We start from the raw sequence: 27445 nt of genomic DNA, 5'->3' as shown, positions 1-27445 counted from the left end.
GTTTTACGGTAAGTGCTCAAAGGGCTCCGAGCACAAAAAAACGAGAGAGTAACAATGGACTCCTTGAAACAAAGTTAATATCTAACCCAAGTTCTTTCATTGCTTCAAATACAACATTAATTGATTCAGAGTAGATAGTCAGCTACATATATAATAACAAAAAGACTTTGTGTTCATCATTGACTAGTGTAACTAACCAGATATGAATAACATATTATATATATTGCGTTATTATCCACTAAATTATAAAACTTTGGAGTGGTTGAATCTAAAGTAGTGGTCACCACTCTGTCAGCCATAAAGACATGGATAACACCTAAATACAAGACATGCCAACTGTAGAAAAGCTATTTAATATAGTAACTGACATTTTGCTTAAATTGTACACACAACTCTTCGCTGGCTAATATTTTGAGTAACTAAAATAAAATAAAAATATCGTCCCTGGGTAGGCTTGAACCACCAACCTTTCGATTAACAGCCGAACGCGCTAACCGATTGCGCCACAGAGACAACATACAATATACATCTGTCAAAATTTTGTACTTCGGATCACACATAAAAACATTCCAGATTATTAGATCTAAGAATTATCTATAATATTCAATCATAAAAAATTTATCTTTGTTATAAAAGACAGAAAGTTCTAGTTGCCATGGCAATAGCACGCTTATGATCAAAATGTCAACAGCTGTGATTAATGTATATCCAAAACTTATGATACTGATGGAGAGTCAAACAAGTTTATGTTACTTCCATAAATGATACAGACAACTACAGCAATAGGTAGCACTGTCAAACAGTCTTAACAAACTGTTAGTGGTGTTAACAAGCTAACAGTCTGTAAAATCACGTCTAACTTAGTCAGTGATCTTAACTGAAACATTATTAGCGTACTGAGGCTAAATAACCAGCTAATAACCTGCTAGAACTGGATACTACATATAAGACCAGGGTTAAATACAAAAAGATTTAACTTAATAATTTACTGGTTAACGCAAATTCCACATAACATAAAGAATTTACGTAAAGCTTTTGCTTCGCACAGCGTAAATAATTCAATATAATGTAACGTGTCAAGTCATTGCAAACTTTTGAATACAAAAACAGTTGAATACAAAAATGTTTAACCGGTTAGTTGGTGAGATTATCAGAGGAAGACAAATAGCAAAATGAGTACCTGCTCGTAACTGTCAACTCAAATATACTCTATACAGTGAAACTTCGGTGTTTGAACATAATCCGTTCCAGAAGGTTGTTCGAAAACCGAGTCATTCGAGATCCGAAACAAGAAAACAGCTTCGATAAAGTATTTTTTAAACATTTTACACCCTAAACTGTACTGTATACTACGTACTATAAATAAAAATGGGTAGATATAGATCGTGTTTATTTTAAAAAAAAGATTTTCCATCTGTGATGATGAAATAAGAAAACAAAAAGTAAAAATTTCTTATGTTTTGCTCTTAAAACATCGAAAAAATTCTATATTAAGGCTAAAGGTTGAGATACAATATCAAAAATTGCAGAAATTGATAATGAAACAGCAAAAAAATGCAACAGATCAGTTACATCAAAAATCGTTTGAAAAAGAAAATATAAACAGCAATGGCATGTTTACTTTACACATTTGAAGGAAAATTCTCCTCCAAAACAATTTAGGGTAACTCGACTAGACGGCTTATCTCCCTAGCAAATCTCCTCGGTAGAGGAGACTTTGTCCCAGATGATTCCTCCCTTTTTGTAACGAATCTATGAAGCGTAAAGTGCTTTTCCTTTTGTTAACGATTGTTTCCATGCTGTTTTCAAAGCTGTTCCAATTCCAATGCTCATGCTCTGGTTTGGTCGAGAACTGAATTTATGTTTGAGATCTGAGACGAACAAATCTCAAATTCTTTGGTTGAAAATCGAGTTGGCGAGAACTGAACAGTTCGAGAACCAAAGTTCCACTGCATATCTATTATAGATCATGAGTTGCTGGTCACAGACAGTGAATATGAACAACTTTATACATCTTTATACTATAACTTCTACATATGTGTATCTTAAAGGTTGACTTGCAACAAAATTCACATTACAGTTATTTGGTATCAAAAGATTCACCAAGTCTTACTCTGCTGCAGGTGCAAATTATGTGTAAATGTGATTACAAGCTCTTGAAAGCTCAAAAAAGAACGGTTAATCGCAGCCACACAAGACCGCCGTAGATCGGATTAGATCAACGTAGATCATAGACCGTAGATTGCCGTAGATTTCAACCTACAGCGTTTTATATGCCTCTATTATTTTTATATATTCTATTTTAATAATTAATAACCAGAATGAGGAAAGCTAATCATGCTTGGTTGGGCTTGAACCACCAACCTTTCGGTTAACAGCCGAATACACTAACAAATTGCGCCAGAGAGACAATATAGCAGCATGGCCCTGCAGTCAAGTGCTTGGCCTTGTAGTCTAAAGGTAAAAACACACTAAATGACTTTATCGCGTGCGTCATGAGGAGCGCGGAGATATCGCTGGCGTGTGCCTAAACACACTTGAGCGATTTACCAGCAAACGATAACATTTGCACGCTCACAAACTGCCAATAACATTTCGTGTCATCAATTTCTTGGGAGTTGCTGATGAATTCAAGTCAAAAAAACGATTTGTATTTTCACAGTAATATTCTACGATTTTTATATATAGTTTACTTTATAGTAGTTTTTCATTTTTAATCTAATGAATATTTGCCATTCTCAAGATAGTCAACCTGCGCAACGATTAACTACCAAATGTTGGCTTTCAACTGGGTTTCTTTGCAATTTCCGTGGGTTGTGTCGTCCAGGACTGGGTGTGCTCTTATTAAGTATATGAACAATTCAGTGTTCATTTTGATGATCTTCCAATCATAACGAAATAGCAAAATGTTGTTGCTGTACGTCGGTCAACATTGATGCGAAGAAATTAGCTGTCATATTAAATTATTAAATATTAAATTAGCAGCCATTACCAGCTCTGCATGAGATCGCTGAGCGAGTTCTAGCACGGATTAGCGAGTTCTAGCACGGATTAGCGCCGATTAGCACCACGATTAGCGCCAAGCAGCCACACACTAGGCGATATTTAGAGCGATATCGCTCTAAATATCGCCTAGTGTGTTTTCACCTCAAGAGCAGGGCCCTGCAGTCTAAGTGCTGGGCCAAGCAAGCTGGGCAAGCGTGGCCCTGTGAGACTGCACCAGAGGGGTCCAATATACTCACGTGTTGGAGTCTGACAGTGCGTGTGATCTGCTGGCCATTCACAAATGTTGGTGCATCTTTGTCAAACGGCGCGATTGAAATTCCTTCTTTTTCATTGAAGAGCTCGCTGCAAAAGTGAAAGTGCACAATGCTTGAAGTCAGAAATCAGTATGCACTACACAATTGTTGTATTTTTAAAATATAAATCACTCCTTTGTATATGATCAACAAAAAACTACAGCAATAAATTTTCAGTATTATTTCTGACGCTGTTTGTGGATAGTTTAAGTTTAACCTCAAATATGAAGGTTCTTCCCTGTTTCACTGGGCTATAAATTTTTTGAATAGTTTATGACTACAAGCTGGAATAGACAATTCGAGAATCTTAATATATAGAAAGCACAAAAAGTTACAAGTGGTTCAACTTTTGAAATCTGGAATATTTTACTTCCTATGAAAAAAGTTACTATTTATTAATAATAGTAAATAATCAAGTTAACCAGCCAAATTTAAACAATAAGACATGCAAAATGAAAGCATTTTATCAATTGATAAAAGTGTGAAAAACGATCAACAAGAAATAATGACAGATTTTCCTAAGAATTAATTATTGCAAGCTCATACCATTTTTAGAGAATAATAATACGGCATTGTGATAAAAAACATTTACACTAAGGAGACTATCATCATCATCTAAGCTATTAACCCTTTGAAGACTCTTATATCACTTATATATATATTACTCTTGTATACACAGGTAGGTCCTCTAACCCTAGATGATATTAACAACTTTCAGCCAACTGTGAAAGTAGTTGGGAGAGCACAACTCCTTAACTACTTTCAATTGAGTGAAACCACTTAGGAGAACACAACTCCTTTTGAACTAAACGTCATATTAAACTTCAAGCTTGTAGAACTCAATGAAAGAAACAGAAATCAAATTGAATAAATAGTTTTTTTACACTCTTTCAAAGAAGTCGTGTTTTAGAGATAACTGAAAAAGCATGATGGTTGCAGTACACAGAGTCTGATAGTGTGTATTTATTTGTTATAAATAGAAAAACTAATAGTTTTGGTGTAAAGCTCTTGTTGCTGAGGAGAAACTTTCTAGCTTTTTCATCCTTTGTTACTATTAATTCAATTAGTGTGTCATTAGAAGCTTATGTTCCATCAACAACCAATTTTCAGTTGGTTAGAAATGCTGTCGGTATTTTGGTGATATGCCAAGATATCTCAGGAACTAATAATGTAATTACCTTGAAACTACAGGATTAAACTGAAAGCGACCTAAATTTTCTAGTCCAACATAAACAGAAAGCGCATAAAAAAGCAAAGTGATACTACGCAGCTGAGTTTACTCAGCCATGGGATCAGTTGGGAAAACAACTCCCCGAATCATCTCAGGCCCAGGCATCAAAGTGTTTATGATGAACTTACATAAAAATTCCGGTAGATTTTATTCACAAGAATCGGTATTTTTTATCATTTGTGATTGTTTCTGATGTTTGAGGTGATCTGACTACCAGCATGTTTCAAGATTAGAATCAGCAAAACTTGGACGCGGTTAAAACACTCAGATTAAGCAAAAGAGTAACTATGACGTCTATAGTTGCAAAAAGACTGAACAGAGGAGAGTAACCCTGCAACTTGAACGCAATAGTCGATAACAACTATAGCGATGTTAGCAATTTGTGACGTCATTTTGCACTTTTTTTTCTGAGCATTTTAACCGTGATCAAGTTTTGTTATTTTAATATTGCAACATCCTGGCAGTCCAATATCCTCAAACGACACAAATAAAATAAAAATAATAGAAAAATATTAATACTTTTTAATAAAATCCACCAAAATCTTGTGTAGGTTTATCTTAAACACAGTCTTTGTCAGCGAGCGCTGATCAGATGCTAAGGAAAGACTCCATGTAGAGGTTTATTGAGAATACAAACAACACGGGGAACCGTCTGTGGCTTATGTGACCTTTTAGTGAGAGTTGTCTTCTTCTCCAGACCTGGAGACCGAATGACCTACTAACCAGTGGTAGTCCGAGACGAGAGCTCCACTCAGTTGTATATCACAGTCTTGGTTGAGAGCACCTTGCCTACCGACCTTCGTACGACCTTGTTTCAGTACGTATAGTAATATCTCTGAGAGTTGAGGATCTTCATTCAGGTTCACGAGGTTTGGCAGCTTGTTATTGATTGAAGTGGCAGCAATTCCTGACAAAAAATGAAATGGTACCAGAATTTGACAGAAGCGACCACGGGGAGGTGAAGGATGAATTATCAGATGCTGAGTCAGGGTGAAATACTAAAAAAGACTGCAATAACTCAATCAGATTAAAAAAAGCTAAGCTAGCTATACTTGTTTGCAAAAATTGCTTCGCAGATTATTTCCAATTTTTGTAGCTTAAGGATTTGTCATTCCAAATTACGAAAAAAAAAACATTGCCAAGAAATTTTAGTCCATTGTATGGTGCTGCCTATTAAAATGAGTAATATTATATTGCTATTGCATTAGCTTGAAAGTCAGCACAACCTATTTTAATTTGTTTAATACAGTTCTTTTAAAATAAAACGAAAACGGAAATTGTGAAATCTCTCATTTTAACTGTCCCGAAAATATGAAAACAGGTTTATTAATTTTATGCTAAAATTGAAATATAAAAAAGTTGTTCAAACATCTTTTGACAAATTTTCCATCTAGTATGTTGCCTCTGTGGTGCAATCGGTTAGTGCATTCAGCTGTTAACCGAAAGGTTGGTAGTTTAAGCCCACCCAGGGACGATGCCTTTTTACTCGTTCAATTATTTGACGCATCAAAGCCAGTGGTGATTCTTGTGTAAATGGAAAATTATTTTAATTCAATGTCAGCTACTATATTAAATATCGTTCTTACAGTGGGTATGTCTGGTGTTCTACACTTTATTGACAAGTCTTCTTATCTGCTGAACGATTTACAGTGTTGTGTGAAATAAACTGGACCTCTTTGTTGGAAAACTTAAATTCTCATTTACGTACAACATTATTACTCATAGTGAATTTAGACAATAGCCATAAATTCTATAGTAAATTAATCGTCATATTGTTTTGATTTCAAATATGTAAATCAAACAGCTTTTAAATTTAGTTTTTGAATCATTATGTAGGCTAAATTCTGAACTTTCACTGTTAATGGTTGAAGATAACAACCTGTACAGATATAATTACACCACATCCATTTTATTTGCTTATTTTAGCTCAAATACAGTATAAGGGTCCAGTATATTTTGCACACCACTGTAGCGAGATCATAAATTGACTTTTTACACCACTGAAATGTTCATTCTGTTTCAAAAGCATTAAAAGAAACATCTGCGCCACCTCGCCAATCAGCAAACCGAAAAATATTCCACTGTTTGGAAAATCGATATCGGAAAAGTGTCAGTTGTTTCCTTACCAGTATGCTCAAGAGCTGATGACTCCAGCCTCATTTTCTCCTCAGCAGAAGCCAACTTGGTTTGCCAGTCCCTCAGTTTTATCTGCATGTCCAACTCTTTCTCCTGGAAATAGTAAAGGGGACTGCACTTCTAGGATGACAGGCTACAGGTAAGACTTACTATCCTCTGACAGTTCAATACCAAGAAGATAATTTTCAAAAAGTTATATAAGAAAAAAGGGGAGGCAACTAGTGGTATATGGGAGGAGCTAAGGACACAGGAAAGGCAACTCTGAGTTCTGGCTATCTGGTCTACAATGTACGTATTAATTCACAGTTGTGTGGCTATGCATGTTTTCATATAAAAATCTCTCATTTATGCAAGAGGCAATTTTTGTAAATATAATTGCAAGCTGTTTTACTAAAACTTGAGAAACCACAGAAATAGTGTTTTTATGGTCGATATAACTCCCCGGAACCTTTTGATTTCTCAATTCAACAATTAGTCCTTGACCTATTTCTCTAATCACATGACTAAGCTTTTGTGAGATAAACTAGAGGATTAAGAAAAGGAAAGACAACACACTTTATACACTAACAACCTTTTCATTTATATTTATTTATATTTGCCTCCCTCAGTCTGACCTGCTCAATACCTCAAATACTGCTGCCTATACAATACCTCAAATACTGCTGCCTATGCAGTACATCAAATACTGCTGCCTATACACTTATAGTGTATAGGCCTGACACTTATGAGAATGGGCCATTGTTATATTGTGAGAGTAGCTAAGAAATGGGGAACGAAAAACTCTGAAAAATATAATAGCCAAGTTTGAAAATGGCATCTCTCAGCTTTATTTATAATTTACTGTTAGTTGTCTTAGTATTGTATTAGTTCATTATTTTTCCCAGAAACATATAATTACTTTGTTTAAGAAAAAAACTATTTGATATTCCCCTTTTTCTTGTGGAGAAGTTGATTTGGAATGAAGTATGCTTGATAATCAACTTTACACGTTGGAAAATAATTTAATAATATGAATGATAATAAAACAAAATACAATTGTTCATAATTGAATTTCACTGCATATTTAAAAAGATGTTCAACCACAACCCGAAATTGCTATAATCCTTTGCACCTTCATAATAGCCTAAGTACCTGCAGAGCTTTTCTTAGACTAAGAATCTCCTGCATCGCCCCGAGATCCTCTCCGCCTTGACCCTGTTGCTGCGCCCGCAACCGTTCTATCTCTAGTCTGAGTTCTCTGATTAATCTAGCCTTAGGATCTTCATTTACTTTAGCCATATTAATAATGGAGCGGGCCTGCTGGGCATACCTTGAAAAGAGCAGAATTTGGGCTAAAGCTGTAAGTCTAGAGAAGTAAAGTGAAAAGAAGCGACGGAGCTAAATATTTATTTAGTGGCTAAAAATGGTGAGAACTGAAAATAACAATTGAGTTAAACAGAATCAGCATGAAGAGAAGACAAATCAGCAAAAGCCAACTTTATCAGGATTCATAATAATGTTAAAATAGCGCAAAGAGACCAACTGACTATTAAAAATAATAAAAAGAAACATAAAGCAAACAAGTAATTGTCTCCTCACATATGCAGCTAGGAACATCAAGGAAAGTCAGCCCATTACTGTGGCAGTATAACAATTATCACTGTATTGTAATATAATATACAATATGATAGCTATAGAGCACAAGGTGGGAGTGCAAGGTGAGAGGTGTGAGAAAGGTGATAGTTGAACAATACTGAAGTCTGCAAATACTCATTAGCAGTAGAGGTATTCAATAGTTGTTCATGAGTCAACTAGTAATAGAGGTATTCAATACTTGTTCATGAATCAACTAGTAATAGAGGTATTCAATACTTGTTCATGAATCAACTAGTAATAGAGGTATTCAATCCTTGTACATAAATCAACTAGTAACAGATGTAAAAGATTAGCAAACGCAAGAATATATCTCTAGAAATAGAATATTGGGATCAATATAGCAGACGACCAGAATTAACCCTTTTGCGGGCAGAGCGACGTTTTTGTCGCTTCGCGATACGGCTGCCAATAGGCGGAGCGACATTTTTGTCGTTTTGGTAACGTATTTTATTATTGCAGTTTCTGGTTAGCTAGATGCCGCTTTTTGTTTACTTTTTTTACCAATAGCAAGCTACGATACAGTAGCTTCGGTTAGTCTCAAAAATTGACTTTAAATTTGAAAAAAAAACGATCGTTTCTAGCAGTGATGAATAAATAAACTTTCGAAAAAAATTAGAAAATTGTTCTAAATAATTTATCAACTTTTATTTTTTTTGCTTCGGTTTTAGCTTTTATTTACCGAATTTTTCGGGAGTTTGAATTTAGTTTACCGTCATGGCGACTTCTAAAAGAACCTCCCGAGATTATTCTAATAAAGCAAGTACTAGAACCGAAATTACTAAGAGATTCAGAGCTGACAGTGACTTTTTAGATTTAGTAGCAAGAGATGACAGTGAATCAGGTTTGGATTGTAATTGGAAAGACTTTACATCTGGAAGTGACAGTGATGAAAAGGCTGGTAGCAGTAATGATGAGGATGTGAGTAGGGGTGATGCCAGTGCCTCGAAGAATATAACCAACATAAACGGAGATAAATCTCCTACAATTCAGCACTTCGTAGCAGAGACAGGCCCAGTATTTACTCCAGTAGATGCTCAGCCAGTAGAGTATTTTGAAAAGTTTTTAGAGCCTGTCAATCCAGGAAGTACATCTTTGTGGGAGCTCTTTGTTACAGAGACTAACAAGTACCACAAGTACTACTTGAAAAGGACAAATTTAAAGGGGAATGTCTTTGTAAAGGAGAAGGCTTTCGAAAATATCATTCATAAATAGACAATTATTATGAAAAGCATATATTTTAAGTTATACATTTTTATTTATTCATAATATATATATATATATGTATATATATATGAATATATATTGCTAGAATGGCATATATATATATATATATATATATATATATATATATATATATATATATATATATATATATATATATATATATATATATATATATATATAGAGTGGCCTTTCTTAAGAAAGGCCACTCTATGCTCACAGATGGCCTAAGAATGCCAAATGGTACCATCAAAGATATAGAAGAAGGGTACAAGTACTTGGGGAATATGCAAAGCAACATCAACCACGAAGCCGAGGTACGTCACAAAGCCATTACCGAATACAAGAAACGCCTTCGGCAGGTTTTACGGAGCCAGCTCAATGCCAAGAACCAAATCACAGCAATAAATACCTACGCACTGCCAGTAATAAGATATCCAGCAGGCATAATAAAGTGGACTGAGGAAGCCATCAAAGAAACAGATATAGCAACTCGTAAACTGCTGACCATGCATGGAGCACTCCACCCAAAATCTGATGCTACTAGATTGTATCTTGATAGGAAAGATGGCGGTAGGGGACTCAAAAGTGTACAGCAGACAGTGAAAGATTAGGAGCAAAGCATCAAAGCATATGCAGCCTCCATGGCCATTTCAGATAAGTTGCTAGCTGAATTTCAATCGGCTGCTCTTACAACGGACCTACGCCCTGATGATGAGGAAATTGACTGGCATACGAAACCTCTTCATGGTGCTTACCACCAACAAATATCTAAGGTTGGCGATCTTCACCAGACATATATGTGGCTGAACAAAAGAAACCTAACGGCTAATACAGAGTCGCTAATCATGGCAGCCCAGGAGCAAGTGCTCTCAACAAGGCAACTCCAAACGAAAATCTATCACACTAGAGACGATCCTAGATGCAGACTGTGCAAAGATGCACCTGAGACCATCCAACACATCATCAGTGGATGCAAGCAGCTAGCAGGGAACGCATACACTGAGCGGCATAATCATGTCGCAGGTATTGTGTATAGAAGTCTATGTGATGAGTATGGCCTTAATAAGCCACAACACTGGTGGGAAGCTCCTGGTAAGGTGAATGAAAATGACCGCGCTAAGATCCTCTGGGACTTCTACATCCAAACTGACAAGCATGTCCTAGCAAACCAACCAGATATAGTGGTGGTAGACAAGGAGAACAAGAGGGCTACTATAATAGATATAGCAGTACCCAATGACTACAATATAGCCAGCAAAAAAAAAGAAAAGGTAGAGAAATATCTCCCTCTTGGAGAAGAAATTGAAAAATGCTGGAATGTAAGAACAACTGTAATCCCAGTAGTCATTGGGGCACTGGGCGCAATAACACAGGCGCATAAAATGTGGCTTGCCCAAATACCAACAACAATCAACTCAGGTGAGTTGCAGAAAAGTGCGCTATTGGGAACAGCTAAGATCTTGAGACGAGTGCTCAAACTCCCAGGTCTCTGGTAGGAGACCCGAGTTAGAGCAGAATTTACCACCCATACGGGGTATCCGGGGTGAGGAAACAATTTTTTTATGCCTATGGACCTATACATGTATACATATGCACCTTTAAACATAGATATATGCACATAATAACACACAGAAAAGTGTATGAACATTTTTAAAAAAATTTATTTTTCGGAAAATTAATTCGCCCATGGGGGTCTGACTTAGTTTTGAAAATTCGCCCGCGAAAGGGTTAACATGCTGTTTTTAATAATGATTGTACTAAAAATGAGAAATTAATTAAATAAGCACAATTTCAAAATTATCTAATCCATGTCATTAAGCTTAATACAATTCTGGAATGGCTGCTATAGTTATTATTTTAGCATTTTTCTGAACATAGAATACATATGAATATAATAATAATAATATATAAGAACCTACAATACATAGAAGAGAATAAGAGAGGATAAGACATCTCGTCGAAAGGTGTCAAGGTATCAATGATTAAATAGCACTGCAGACTAACTGACAAGTGCTGTGATTTGATATTTTAGTAAACAAAACCTAAAAAATCAACCTAATTTTGGCCATGAACAGAGGCTAAACTATTATTTTCTACTTTTACTAGTAGCACGCAAATCTATCAAATTGGCAAGCATATTCAAATTGGAAACATAGTCCTGTCACCCATTAAATGAGGGGTAACAGGAATAATTGAAAACTCTATGCATTAATAGCTTTGTTATATTGTAATTTAGATTATAATAAACTATGGAATTGCCTACCTCCGGCAGTCCTTGATGAGATGGAGTATTCAAATGATGCTAACAACACTATATATGCAATTCATAACTATAGTGAGCCATTAATAAATTGACTGTTCTTATATTTCAGATGCGAAAAAAAATGATAAATCTTTGATAGCTGTCTTTGTAAAAAAAAAACCTATTTAATAAAAGTACAATAGTAGTATATAGAGAGCAGATCTACACATAAAAGTGACGGATCCAGCGGGGGGATAGAAAAAGGGGGTTGTGAATTAAATTGGCTAGGGGTGTAGATTGAATCGTGTGGAGTTGAATGAGATGTTGGGGTTTGGGGGGAAATTGTGGTGTAGAGTAGGGGGTTGAATTCGAGGGGTTACGGATCCGCTCCTGGCGTAATCGGCGGATTATCTGTGGATGAGTCATCGGATTAGCGGGGGATGAGTCATCCGATTGAACGCGGATTATCGCGGGATTAGTCGGGGGAATCGTCGCGGATTAGTCGGGCGAATCGTCGCCGATTATCGGTGGAATAGTGGGGGTGAATATCTGGGACATCGAGGGCTGGATGGTTTTCCGGAGTGGATCTCGCGGATTATCGAGGAGAGCGAGAGATTACCTAGCGGATGAGTGAGGGGGTTAATATCTGGGACACCGAGGGGTTGATTTTTCGGAGATTGTTATATATTTGAAACATGGAATATATATGAGAAAGTGTTTATGTGCAAAGTGGAGAATGTTATATATTTGAGAACGTTGAATATATATGAGAAAGTGTTTATGTACAAAGTTATTTTTTTGAAGATTTGATGTTTTTGTAATGTTGAAGCTCTTGAATGGTTAAGAATTTTAAGGATTTTTATTTTCGGTTTTTTTATATATGTTGAATGAAAGATCAGTTTTATTACAAAATTATTCACTTTAAAAGATATATTTATATGTATTATTCATTATTTCCATCATCATTTCGTTTCAATAAAAATAAAATAGTTTATGTTTAACTTGAAATATATGAAATGTACAAGTAGATAAGTCACAATAAAGATAATATAGTATAAATGAAACATTGAATATATATAAGAAAATGTTCATGTACATTCTTTAAAACGAAGTGTACAAGTAGATAAGTCAGAATAAAGATAATATAGTATAAATGAAACATTGAATATATATAAGAAAATGATCATGTACATTCTTTAAAACGAAGTTTGTATCGAATTGTTCATCAATCACTCATCGTCATCGGAAATAAGTGAGATAGCAGGATCCTTTTTGCATTGTACCGAACTCTCGTAAAATCTGCTTGCTTCTTCATGTCCCATGACTACTACATCGTAGTATTCGCGAGTATTGTGAGATGTTACTAGCCCCTTGTATATAATGATACCCGGATAATTTTCTTTCAACGAAAGGGCACATCTCGAAGGCATCGTTAAAGTTCCTTGAACTTCCTCTCCATCAACTTTGGTTGAAAATGCTACAGTTGGTACCACATCCACATTGCCTTCACCATCTTTGTATTCACTTGCTCCAACATTGTGATAGTGGAAAATAGATGGTGCTTTGAACTCCTTGAGATGACGAATCTCGAAATGTTGTATAAGTTTTTCAAGTTTCTTCGATCTCAGATTGGCTAGAGTACGTTTCATGTCTGAGGGAGTTGAGGTTCCTTCTGTTACTCTTCTTAAGTCATGGTAACTTCCCTGTCCATTAGCCTTAGGTTTTAATCCAAGATATACCATAATACTTGGATAAGACAGCGATCCATCCAGAAATCGTTTTGGAGCAAATACAGCAGTAGATTTACTAATCCCATTTTCCACATAGTTGAAGTGAATGATACAGCACGCTCCATGGATCGAATGAGCTTCTTCCGTTTTTGTCACCTCCATAATCAATCCTATTGAAAGATCTGACATTCTCTGCAGTGATTTTGCTTCCATTAAAGTAGCCTTACTTAATGTTCTTAACTTGTCTGCCACATCTTTTACCCTTTGCTCCAAATTCGTTTCGATTTGGTTGGATTTCTTCTTCGTTGAAGGAGTCGTGTTAGAAAGAGTTACAGGTGAAATTCTCTTTTTCGTCATCTTCACTGAACTATTCGATCCAGGTTTTATCACTCCAGATTGAGTATTATCCTCCATAGTTGTGTAGTGTGTTAATTCTCTGAGTTTGAATGAAGAACTGATATCGTTTTAGTAAAATTCTGCTGGTTATATACAATTCTCCTCATCAAATGATTAATGAGTTTTGATAAATTTAGTTGCATCATCCATAATATCAGAAGACTTTTCGCGAAATTGAAAATCGCGAGATTCAATTTCGCGAAAGTTGACTATATAATATATATAATGTGTAATTTCGCGAAATCCAATTTCGCGAAATTCACTTTTCGCGAAATTCAATTTCGCGAAAGTTGACTATATAATATATATAATGTGTAATTTCGCGAAATCCAATTTCGCGAAATTCACTTTTCGCGAAATTCAATTTCGCGAAAGTTGACTATATAATATATATAATGTGTAATTTCGCGAAATCCAATTTCGCGAAATTCACTTTTCGCGAAATTCAATTTCGCGAAAGTTGACTATATAATATATATAATGTGTAATTTCGCGAAATCCAATTTCGCGAAATTCACTTTTCGCGAAATTCAATTTCGCGAAAGTTGACTATATAATATATATAATGTGTAATTTCGCGAAATTCACTTTTCGCGAAATTCAATTTCGCGAAAGTTGACTATATAATATATATAATGTGTAATTTCGCGAAATCCAATTTCGCGAAATTCACTTTTCGCGAAATTCAATTTCGCGAAAGTTGACTATATAATATATATAATGTGTAATTTCGCGAAATCCAATTTCGCGAAATTCACTTTTCGCGAAATTCAATTTCGCGAAAGTTGACTATATAATATATATAATGTGTAATTTCGCGAAATTCACTTTTCGCGAAATTCAATTTCGCGAAAGTTGACTATATAATATATATAATGTGTAATTTCGCGAAATCCAATTTCGCGAAATTCACTTTTCGCGAAATCCAATTTCGCGAAATTCACTTTCGCGAAATCCAATTTCGCGAAAGTTGAGTGAGACAAGTTGGATTAGAAGTGATTTATAGCTTTTGTGCAGGTTCCACCTCCTTGAACTTGACTAGTATAAATACAGCCAAGTTTGATGGACTCACCATTATCGAGAGTTTTTTCGAACTATTTCTATACCTAACTGGATTATATATCTCAAAAAAGTTTGAATTAATTCTACAATTTGGATATCTACGTATAATCTTCTCTCAGAACTTTGGATTATATTTCTCCGAACTAACTGGATTATATATCTCACAAAAGTTTGGATTAATTCTACAATTTGGATATCTACGTATAATCTTCTCTCAGAACTTTGGATTATATTTCTCCGAACTAACTGGATTATATATCGCACAAAAGTTTGGATTAATTCTACAATTTGGATATCTATGTATAATTTTCTCTCAGAACTTTGGATTATCTCTGTTTCACTGGATTATATTTCTCCGAACTAACTGGATTATATTTCTCACAAAAGTTTGGATTAATTCTACAATTTGGATATCTATGTATAATCTTCTCTCAGAACTTTGGATTATCTCTGTTTCACTGGATTATATATCTCCGAAATTTGATTACATCGAGGAAATGTATCTGGCAACTCCCCCTTCAGAAGGAGAGTGGAGCAAATCTGATGAGGTAAGTTGATTTACAATAATTGGTGGAAAAAATTTTTAATGAATGAATAAATGTAGAGAGAATGGTAAAATGAGTTTTTTAAATCTTGACAGTTGGAATTCTTCCTCAAAGATGTTCAAGCTTTCACGAGAGCATAATTTAATTTCTTCGGAAAATTCTACTCCTTCCACTTCAATTGATAATAGAGAAAGAAGCAGAAGTAGGGAAAGAAGTGCATCATCCGTTTCAGCTAATAAATATATCTGCTTAGAATGTTCGACTTCATTTAACAAAAAATCAATCCTCAAAAAACATGTCAAGCACATTCATCTCCAATCGAATGAAAGTTCAGATTCGTTTACATCATCAACTAATGATTCTTCGGAACAATATCGCAAATATGATGATGATGATGAAAGCTCAATTATTATACAAGTTTCCGATCACCCTTTCATTTTCAAAAAAGTAAAGAATGATTCTCATCATTCTTCATTTCGTTCTGCTTCAACTCAAATTGGAAGAGGAGATCCTACTCGATCTAAGATAACAGTAACTCCTATTACTCGTAATCTTGCCGATGATGAAACCGATGAATCAGATGTATCAGAAGAAGAAAATACAAATGAAATCGAAGAAAATAGTTATTTATCTGATCAACCTACAAATCAATTCGAAAGAAATGAAAATGAAGTGGACGCTGATGATGACAATTTAATTGGTATTAATGATAGAGTCGAGCCCATCGTTCCTATCGAAAATGAAAGAGAACAAGATAATCAGGATATCATTCCTGTTAATGATGATGAGGAATGGGATGAGTTAATAAGAAGATATTGGAATGCTATGAAAACAAAAAGACGACGAGGAAGAGTTGTTGAAACGTTAAACGTAAATTTATGGAATGGAAATATTCCTCAAGCAGAACTTCCAACTCCAAACCATTCGGAAAGAATATGGAACGAGATGTTGACAACTTGGAATGGGTTACAAGCAAGAGCTAAGTTAAATTGTAGTGTGGGATGCATTCTTGAACATAAAACTTCAGGAGAATTAAGATATTTTCATGCTTCATCGAATAATGCTACAATTTTCAAAAAATCAAAACTGATTACAACAAGACAGGAACTACAGAATTTCTTTGAAGAATTGACAAGACAAGATCTTGCTGCTATAGCGATTCGAGAACGCCCGAATACAGCTTGGAAATTGAATGTAATTACCAATATTTCATTCTATTTCTATAAATTGATTGGAATGGGGCAAATAGGATTGGCTTCAGATCTTCCGACTCACATTCTTAACAATCGACGTGTAATCACTATGCATAACATTCCTCATAGCTGCACTCCTTACACAGACAATCTCTGTTTCTTCAGATGTTTAGCATTGAAGGAAATGTGTAAGTGTTCAAACCGATGTAGTTGCACCAAACAAAGACCAAAACAGCAATTTGTGAAGGTGCTATTTCAAAAGTACTCGAATCACATTTCTTCTTCCTCATCCAACGAAGATCTGATGAATAATTTTCCTGGAATTGAGTTAGGAGACTTAATTTCTCTTGAGAAATGTTTTGACCTCCGTATAACCGTATTTTCTCTGAATGCTGATGAAACCTCAACAGTCATCTGGACATCGTCCCAAAAAGAGGGAAAGGAACTCTTCCTCGATTTGCAGAACTCTCATTTCAGTTTCATCAAGGATGTTAATGCTTATACTAAAGGGTTTAGTTGTCCTTCCTGTGAAGTGAGCTTTACAAAAAGAGGAAATTTCAATAGACATAAATGTAGTCAAGAAGTAGTAACAAACTTCATCTTCGAAGGAGGAAAGTTTAAGGCAACACCTACAATTTTCGAACAACTGAAACGAGAGATGGGAATATCCGTGGCTGAGGAAGATACTTATTATCCCTTTTTAATCACCTATGATATCGAGTGTTATCTTCCAAAATCCGACCTTCCACCAAATTCCAATTCGGTTACATTCACATCGAGACACGAATTGATGAGTATATCAGTTTGTTCAAATGTACCCGGATTTAAGGATCCAAAGTGTTTTGTAAGTGAGGGAGATACTGATTCTTGTATATCTTCTTTTGTTCAGTATATTTCCCAAATTGCTGATGAAGCCCGGGATATCCTTGAAAAAAAACTTTACTACATTAGACAGTTGATGAAGGCAAAAGCTGAAAAGCAAGGAAAAGTTGAAGAAAGATTTAAATCCTGCAAATTTTCCAATCCTCATGTATACCATTCAAGAGAGGAATTTTGTCATTTATTTAATCGTTTCGACAAATTCATCTCATGTATTCCGATTCTAGGATTTAATTCACAAAACTACGACCTGAATGTGATGAAAGGACCTCTACTTCGATGTCTTCAAGACACAGAAGACGAAGATTTTGATTTTGTAGTGAAAAGAACAAACAAGATGAGCTGTATTCAATCAAGAAGATTCAAATTCTTGGATATTTCCAACTTCATTGCTCCAGGATTTTCCTATGCAAAGTATCTCAAAGCTTTCAAATGCTCTCAACAAAAAGGATTCTATCCTTATGAATATATGGATGATCTTGAGAAGTTGAAACAACCGTTTCTACCAGCTAAAGAATGCTTTTACAGTTCTTTGAGAGATGAACATATTTCGGATGCTGATTATGAAATCTGTTTAAACATTTGGAAACAAGAGAAGATGAAAACGTTAAAAGATTTTCTAGTATGGTACAACAATCTCGATGTAGTACCATTTGTTGAAGCTGTAGAAAAACAAAAAGAAGTTTACAGAACCATGGGAATCGATATGTTGAAAGATGCCATTTCACTTCCTGGATTGGCAGTAAAATGGATGTTGAAACTTTTAGATTCGCCTCCTCATCCTATGAGTTCTCATCATCAGACAATCTCATCACATCATTTCAAAGCTTGTCAACCTGTCTGTCTGATCAAGGAAAGTGATAAAGATATTTACTTTACTATCAAGGACAATATCGTAGGTGGACCTAGCATTGTTTTTCACAGACTTCATGAGTCGAAGAAAACACTGATTCGAGAAAGAAAGTTTGGAAAGGAATCCAAACTTTGTGAACTTATTCTAGGAGTTGATGCAAATGCATTATATTTGTGGAGTATGATGCAAGAAATGCCTACTGGAAACCCTAGAATAAGACGATTCGAAAATGGATTTGCATACACTCATTCTCGAAAAAATAGCATGGCTGCTCATGGATGGTTACAATTTTTGACTTGGAAGGACAATATTCAAATCTTACATGAAAACAACGATAAAGAATTTAGAATTGGACAACATAATCTTCCTATTGATGGATATTGTGAAGAATCGAATACAGTGTTTCAATTTCATGGATGTTTCTGGCATGGACATAACTGTAACAAGACCAAAGGAATAAGTATACATCCATATAAGAATCGACCCATGAGTGAAGTTCTGGAGGAAACGATAAAGAAGGAAGAATATGTTAAAGAACTTGGATATCGTTTAGTAAGAATCTTGGAGTGTGAATGGAACAAGATGATTGAGGATAACACCGAGATTAAGAACTTTATTAGTATCTTCAACGAAGAGTTTTATCCTTCCAATTCCTTTGCCACCGAGGATGAGATTATTCAGCAGATTATAAAAGGGGAGATATATGGATTCATTGAATGTGATATATCTGTTCCTGAAAACTTATACGAAAAGTTTTCAGAAATGAGCCCCATTTTCAAGAATACATCTTTGAATAGAAATCATCTTAGTGAAAGTATGAAAGAATTTGCTGAAAAGGAAGGAATGCTACCTCAAGAACAACGAACTTTGGTGGGGAGTATGTTTGGAGAAAAAATTTTACTACTCACCACTTTAGCAAAATGGTATCTTAATCATGGATTGATTATAACCAAAATATATCAAGTCATAGAATACACCCCTAGAAGAGTTTTCCAGTCATTTGGAGAATCTGTCTCAAATGCTAGAAGAGCTGGTGACAAAGATCCTGACCAAGAGTTGATAGCCACAACCAATAAACTCATTGGAAATTCATCGTACGGGAAAACAATCACTGAGAAATTAAAACATCGAAATGTCAAGTATATTCAAGGAGATTATGAAGCATCCTTGAGAATACGATCACACAGATTTGAATCTTTGGAGGAAATCGTTGATAGCTTCTATGAGTTGACTCAACACAAGCCTTCGGTTAGTAGTATATATTTATTATCTTATTGATATAATTGAATCATAATGAAAAATTTACTTGAGCTAATATATGTAAAGGAATCTAATAGGACTGTATATATATTTATTCAGATGAAAATGGATATACCTGTACATATCGGATTCTCCATATTACAACTGGCTAAACTTCGGATGTTGGAGTTCTACTATGACTTCATGGATAGGTAAGTAATCTCATTTGTATCTTTTAGAAAAAATATGTATAATGGTAAACATTTGAATGATAATTTTTGAAATGGGAGTATTATAATACTAAGATAACAAGAATTAAGGATTGAAATTTTTTTATTTTAGATACTTCGACAGAAAGGACTTCCAGTATGTGGCGATGGATACAGATAGTGCCTACATGGCTCTTTCAGCACCTATGGATAATATCGTTAGAAAAGAGATCGCTGATATATACTACAAAGAATATGGAAAATGGTTTCCTAGGATGTATTGCGATCGACACGCGGATGATTTCCAACTCTGTAAATCTGTTCCTACAAAGTTGTGGGAATTACAAAATTGTTGCAAAGAAGTATATCAATATGATATAAGGACTCCTGGTTTATTCAAAGTAGAATTTTCAGGACATGGAATAGTAGCCTTAAATTCTAAGACTTACTTTTGCTGGAATGATGAAACTCATTCTACAAAGCATAGCAGTAAAGGATTAAGTAAAACTACGAATAGTTTTACAAAAGACACTTTTTTAAAAGTATTACATTCAAGATCTCCTAAGGAAGGGGTAAACAAAGGTTTTGTAAAAAAAGACAATAGAGTGTTCTCATACACTCAACTTAGAACTGGATTAACATATTTTTATTCAAAAAGAAGAGTATGTAACGATGGAGTGAGCACAGAATATATTTTAGCATAATTTTTAGAAGTGAATTTGTTGTTAAGTATATATGATAGTAGAGTTTTGCTCCTCGATGTATTATTACTATAAAATTTTATTTTCTTCATTGGCTCTTCTTTTCGTATATACAATATCAATAATATATAACTAAGCTCATATAAATTCAATATACTATCCAATGTAAAATCATTTCGAATGTAGACTTTCTCATAGTAACATGACTCAAAACATTCTGATTAAAGATTTTGTTCCATTCGAGGTTGCAGAAATAATCCCAGATAACATCTTGGTTCATCTTGACAAAAATGAACAAATTCGTACACATCTTACCGAGGAATGTTTATACTACATTCTAGGAACAGCTGCTTTTAGAAAAGTTGTGTCATTGAAAAGATTAAAGTCCAACTGTGTCTGCAGTGCGTTGGAATGCAGGGAATGTTTGGAATCAACATTATGTGTAAAAGAAATATCGATAACACCCTCAGATTTGAAGATGACCTTTGAATGGGTTGATCTTGAAGCTACCATTCGAGAAGGTAAAATTGGAAAAGAGGTTGATTTAGAATGGATTAACAGATTTATCGCGACCGATTTTAAAACGATGGAAGAAACGATTTTTGAAACCGTGTTTTGGAATAGAATTCGGCACTACATGACTCATCCTACTCAACGTGATGAAACGAAACAACTGCTCTTCAGAAGACTCATTCATATAGCACAATTTCCATTAATCGGAGAAAGCGTGGAAGAGGAAATCGAGCATGAAATTGATGATGTAATTATAGATGAAAAATCTGTTGGATGAAAATAAAAAAAAAAGATTCGGAATGATATTAAGTCTACTCCTCTAGATTTCTCCACCATTCTTCAATTTAGCTCTGTTGGTGAAGGAACCAAAAAAAAAAAACGAAGAAAACAGAAACAATGTTGGTTATATTTCTAGAGGAGTTTATTCCAGCTCATCTTAAGGATGGACAATTATCAAGAGTGGTTGTAAAGAAAAACACAAAAAAATTCATCAGAAGAGTTACTGAAGAAACTTTTTACTATGTTATCGGATTCTATATCTATAAACGTTTCGTAACATATTTAGAAAGTCGGTGTGGATGCTTCGAGGGAGCTCGAGGATGTCAATATTGTATTAGAATAATGCAAATACGATATGGAAATGAAGGATTGACTCGACAAGAACTTCATGAGACTTTTGCCGAACTCGATATTGGAACGTGTTTGGAATCTGCTCAAATCGGACCAAGGAGTGACAAAGTCCAACTATCATTATTATCCTCACTTGATTGGAACACACCTTCAAACATAATATTAACCGAAACAAGACTTTATCCATATTTGAGAGGAGAAGCCAATGATCAACATGCTACAAATCGTTACTTCAGTGAACTCCTACATATCAATGGGAAGAATTGATAATCATCACAGTTAGACTTTGCATAATTCTTTATATTTAATCACTTTATATCCAAGAAGGATTGACTCATCAAATAGAATTGAATAACTTTTTTTTTGTATAGTATTTCAAGATAATTTTGAAGAATGAACTATATATATTATATTGACATACTTTTTTATGCATTTTCTTTGCCTACTTTAGTCAAGAGAGTAGTATTTTAAAAAGACACTATGACTATAATGAATTTGCACATTATAATATTTCTCATTTTACGCTTTACGGGAATAATAAATGGAAATCAAAGAATTCAATATGTTACCGATGCGAATAACTGCTTAAGCAGAACACTCAATGAATTTGAAGTTTCATTACTACTTCCATTCGAAGAAACTACTTTATATCACAAGAATAATGAAACATGCGGAAGAATATTTCCATTGGACTACATTCATTGTGGTTATCCATTACCAGGCAATCACAGATTTGCGTGTAAAGAACTACTAAATGAAGATGAAACAGATGGAAAAAACCTATACCTTAATCCTATAGTGTCAGCTTCATCGGAGCAAGTTCTAACATATTCTGAATGTGAATATTCAGTTCAAAATTCCACAATCGATATTCTAATTGATTTCAAATTATTCTACAGAGGAGAATTATGTGGATATAACTCTACTCTTTCAATGTTGCAATGTCCTCCAGGATCGAATTTTCAAGATATTGACTTTATCTGTAATCTTCAACCTATTTCAAATTCTACTACACCTAAAGATACCTTCATATATGATAATATTGGAAATAATGAAGGATTAGATTTGTTACTTCCTGTTCAGTTTCTCAATTCTTTGGGAAAATCAACTCTTATTTTAGTTCTTCGATGTGACACAGAAATTGATGAAAGATGTATTCCAAAACTTTCCTTTTTAAAACGAATGACAGAATGATTTTGAATTTTTTGTAACATTTATAGTTTATATTTTATAATAAAAACTTATCTCTCATTCAACCAAATATATAACAATCTCCGGAAAATCAACCCCTCGGTGTCCCAGATATTAACCCCCTCACTCATCCGCTAGGTAATCTCTCGCTCTCCTCGATAATCCGCGAGATCCACTCCGGAAAACCATCCAGCCCTCGATGTCCCAGATATTCACCCCCACTATTCCACCGATAATCGGCAACGATTCGCCCGACTAATCCGCGACGATTCCCCCGACTAATCCCGCAATAATCCGCATTCAATCGGATGACTCATCCCCCGCTAATCCGATGACTCATCCACAGATAATCCGCCGATTACACCAGGAGCGGATCCGTAACCCCTCGAATTCAACCCCCTACTCTACACCACAATTTCCCCCCAAACCCCAACATCTCATTCAACTCCACACGATTCAATCTACACCCCTAGCCAATTTAATTCACAACCCCCTTTTTCTATCCCCCCGCTGGATCCGTCACTTTTATGTGTAGATCTGCTCTCTATATACTACTTACAATTATTATTTTAATGTTTTTGTGACAAGTATTACGTGTAGGCTATCTTAATCAATTCCTAATAAATGATATCATTATCCTAATAAATAATATCATTATCCTAATAAATAATATCATTATCCTATTAAATAATATCATTATCCTAATAAATACTATCATTATCCTGATAAATAATCATTATCCTAATAAATAATTGATATCAATATCAATTATTAACCAATATCCTTAGACGTCATAAATGACGCAGCAAAGTAGTTATGCAGCTAAAATGACAAGAGTTCAAACGATTATAAACCTTTTCATGGAAAAACTACTCGTTATTAAAATGAAGTTGTCTGTGCCACAAAGACTGGCCGCAAAACGCGCAAGTATTTTTCCAGCATCCTTTTAAAGGGTCCACAATCGGAAATAATTGAATGAATCGATTTGGCAGCCGCTTTTTCAGTGCCAGCTATTGAGCTCTAAATTATTTCACTTCAATTTTAGCACCCGATGGTTTAGCTCCACTTGTTATTATTGGTGATCTTAATACAGCACTTATTACTCGTTGCTGAAATCACTTATAGAATTCTTTAGTTTGAACTTGAAGTTTTGTGCTTTTTTACCTGTCAAAAAATCTGGAAGAAATAATATTGAGCAAAAAAGATTAACCAAATTGCTGCCATATAATAGATACTGATTTGTGTTTGACAAGGATAGCAATAAAGACCCTTTGGTGAAGTTTGGGAGCTGGGAGAGCATGAATGAATGCAAAGCCATATAAAGTATAAGTATAAGTATTCCGTGACAAACCATGACAAAAGAATGACCAATCTGTTCGCATTCTGGAATGAATGCTAACAGAATGAATGCTGTCAGCAATAAGCAACATAGTAATGGTCCTTATTGAAGGACAATTACCATGTTGCGTGGGCTGCAAGCTGAAACAACATGGTAAAGCGTTTAAAGCAACAGCATTCTAAAGCATCTGGCCGCAGAAATCCATACAATGCAATAATAATATTTATAATAAATACAAAATATCCAGTTTTCATTTTACACTGAAATGATTATTTTATTTTGGTGCTAAACTGCATGAGGCCGAAAGAGTTACAGTCCTAAAAATAGGAGTCAAAATGATGGTGCCAAAAAGCACTACACCCATGACAATATAGGTAGTAATTTATAGTGATGCAGTACTTAAAGTGCTCCAATATCCACCATGTTGTAAGTTGCAACACTGAAAGAGCTGAAACAGCATAACAATGGCAGATAATGTAACTTGACTTGATAGAGCAGACTGGCTTGATTCACTACCACTAAACAAGGAGATCTCAAGCTGTACCTGAGAGTGGAGAGGGTTTCTTCAATGTTGAGAAGGGACGGGCTAACAGTGGCGAGCATTGCGGTACGAGCGTTTCCTCCCAGACTTTCCCTGAGTAGCCAGGTGAGAACTGAGTCTCGATAGGGCACAAACAGTTTCCTCTTCTTAGCCTGAACATTCTGCTCCGCGAGGACGCTGATAACCTTCCCCAATGTGAGCAAGGATCTAAGACAGTAAAAGTACCAACTCTGCGAAACTCGGATAAACAGTTTTACAACCGCAACAAAGCTTTTGTTGACAACAAGGCTTTAGTCTCACGTAATAATGCAGGCATAATAGTAGGAGCACAAGAGCAAGTTTGGTTGGATGTAGCCTGTCTTGACAAACTGTTGTTTTTGTGGAGTTGTCTCCCGGCAAGCGCAGCGAGCAAAACAGCAGCTTGTCACAAGACGCACTGCACCTGATGCATCAGCTGCACTGAAAGGGAGTTGTTCTCTTCTGTCTCTGCGGCTTGGCTGCGATGGTATGTCAGTCGCTCCATCGGTAATTATAACGGATTTCGCGCAAAAATTTATGTAGAAAAATTAAGATAAGAATGTTTAACCAGAAGCCAGTTTCTGTGGTAAACTTTAATAGAACTTAAGAACTTAGGCAACAACTGCAACTAAACATGTCGTTATTTGTGCGCTCAGTCAGTTTTATTTCTATTTTTGTATCAGTCAGTTTTATTTGTTCTTATTGATTATATTTTTAATTTATTTTATTCTTAAGTTCTACTAAAGTTTACCGCAGGCACTGGTCTTTGGTTAAACGTTTTAATTTTATATTTTTGTACATAAATTTTTGCGCGAAATCTGTTATGATTACCAATGAAGCGACCGACATAACATCGCAGCCAGGCCGCATAGACAGAAGAGAACAACTCCCTGTCAGTGCAGCTGATGCATCAGGTGCAGTGCGTCTTGTGACAAGCTGTTGTTTTGCTCACCGCGCTTGCCGGGGGACAACTCCGCAAAAACAATAGTTTGTCAAAACAGACTAGGTTGGATGTTGATCCTAACACCAATGGTCCACATGGGATTTGATCCACTGACCCATTGATTACAAGTTGGCGCACTAACTACTGAGTCATTGTTGCACCTAACCAACACTCTCTACTAAAAATCAAATAAAGACTTGCTAATCATAATTTTAGAATAATTGAGAGATTTTAAGAGGTCAGGCACTGGCACTGATAACTTAAACAGTGTATTATTTGTCAAAGAATTAATTTATTTACGATTTTATATATATTAAATTAGTATATAGCATTATTAGTATAATAGTTAGTATTAGTACATTAAATGTTTTTCATAGATTCATATACATATTAAACAGGTGCCACTAGAAAGGCTATCCAAAATAACAATGCAGGAAATGCTTATTTTCTGCGCTTTATGACAAAAAATGTGACAAAACGGATGGATACGACCAATAATAATATGGATGAAGTTCAAAAAGCGACTTTTTATTCATCATTTCCCACAGCACACCTGACACTCTCTCTTCACAGACTGGTTGAAAATCATTGCACTGGGTGATATGCTAAGTTGGGATATCCAATCGGTTGAAGTATAAAGTGTATCAATATGTACTTTTTGATCAATATATCAAGAAATGTTGCGTGAATGTACCATCATTTTTAAATTGAGGTGGGTGAAAAATCTGGGCTGATCGATCACTTGGCTCACCCAACTAAAAGATAGTAACCATATTTATGTGACCGCAGCTTGTTGACAGTAAAAAGTACTTAGGCCAGTTTCCATATCGGCTGCGAGACCCTGGCGGTAATCTTGCGCAGCAAAACACTTGCAACGCTAGGTGGCTTCTGTTCACATAAAGCTACATCGTTAATAATCGCATAAAGAATATTTGCTCGCCATGCCGTTTCGATAATGCTAACCTTCGCCTGTACAGTGCATTTCGGTAAGGTTTTGCTTGCGGCTCTTCGCGAAAGTTGAACAGCCCTAAACTCTTGTGTTGACCCCTGGCAACTACCGGTGATACTGGACGCGTAGGTTCACATTTCACCCCTAATAGCCTGCGGTTCTGTTGCCAGTGCTTGCCGCGTATATGAGAGTCAGGCTTTAGACTTACTCAATGCTGACAGCTATAAGCCGCTAGCCACATTCTGCCAGGTGAAAGCAAGTAACCAAATGCTAAAAGTTGACAGTCAGTATGCTAAGTTGAATGCAGGTAACCAAATACTGGCAGCCAAAGGCAGGCAGTCAAACACTGACAGGTGTAAGCAGTTTTAAATTAGGTGAACTTGAGAAACCACCAGCATACTGGAATCTACATACGGGCAAGAACATGCTAATAGCTATTAGTTAGCAATCTCTTACTCAATGCTGAAAGAAGATGATCAAATGCTGGCAGCCTAAAGGTGTAAAAACATTAGGCGATTTTATCGCGAGCGTCATGAGGAGGGCGGAGATATCGCTAGCGTGTGCATAAACACACTTGAGCGATTCACTAGCAAGCGATATAATGGGCACGCCCACAAACTGCCAATAAAATTCTGTTTCATTAGTTTCTTCGGAGTTGTTAATAAATTTAGGTCAGTCAATATGGCGCCGTCTAGGCGACAACGTAAACAACTTACGCATTTGTTATTAAACCTATCTCACTTTCAC

General features: G+C 35.4%; 2 protein-coding genes across 2 annotated transcripts in view; one reads left to right on the top strand and one right to left on the bottom strand.

Moving 5' to 3' along the window:
* Nucleotides 1-3143: 3143 nt before the first annotated feature.
* The window catches only part of LOC137398851 (kinesin-like protein KIF14), a 43640-nt gene continuing 19338 nt past the window's right edge, over nt 3144-27445 (bottom strand). The window contains exons 10-14 of the mRNA XM_068085025.1: nt 24792-24995; nt 7798-7975; nt 6657-6759; nt 5254-5437; nt 3144-3348 (exon numbers count right to left, since the gene is read on the bottom strand). Coding sequence (XP_067941126.1) covers nt 3144-3348; nt 5254-5437; nt 6657-6759; nt 7798-7975; nt 24792-24995 — 874 coding nt within the window. The remainder of the gene's footprint in view (nt 3349-5253; nt 5438-6656; nt 6760-7797; nt 7976-24791; nt 24996-27445) is intronic.
* On the top strand, nt 19383-20586 carry LOC137398705 (uncharacterized). Its single transcript, XM_068084891.1, has 3 exons — nt 19383-19673; nt 19785-19876; nt 20007-20586. The coding sequence occupies exons 2-3, from the start codon at nt 19785-19787 to the stop codon at nt 20575-20577; spliced, it is 663 nt and encodes a 220-aa protein (XP_067940992.1). The 5' UTR covers nt 19383-19673; the 3' UTR covers nt 20578-20586.

Source organism: Watersipora subatra, chromosome 6 (assembly GCF_963576615.1).
Source record: "Watersipora subatra chromosome 6, tzWatSuba1.1, whole genome shotgun sequence".
NCBI lineage: Eukaryota > Metazoa > Bryozoa > Gymnolaemata > Cheilostomatida > Watersiporidae > Watersipora > Watersipora subatra.
This window is presented reverse-complemented; position numbering and strand designations above follow the sequence as displayed.

Bases quoted from the DNA above. Each gene is read 5' to 3' on its own strand.
- LOC137398705 (XM_068084891.1), top strand. From the start codon at position 19,785: ATGAAAATGGATATACCTGTACATATCGGATTCTCCATATTACAACTG. The intron at 19,877-20,006 runs GTAAGTAATCTC...TTTTTATTTTAG, and splicing joins TACTATGACTTCATGGATAG to ATACTTCGACAGAAAGGACT.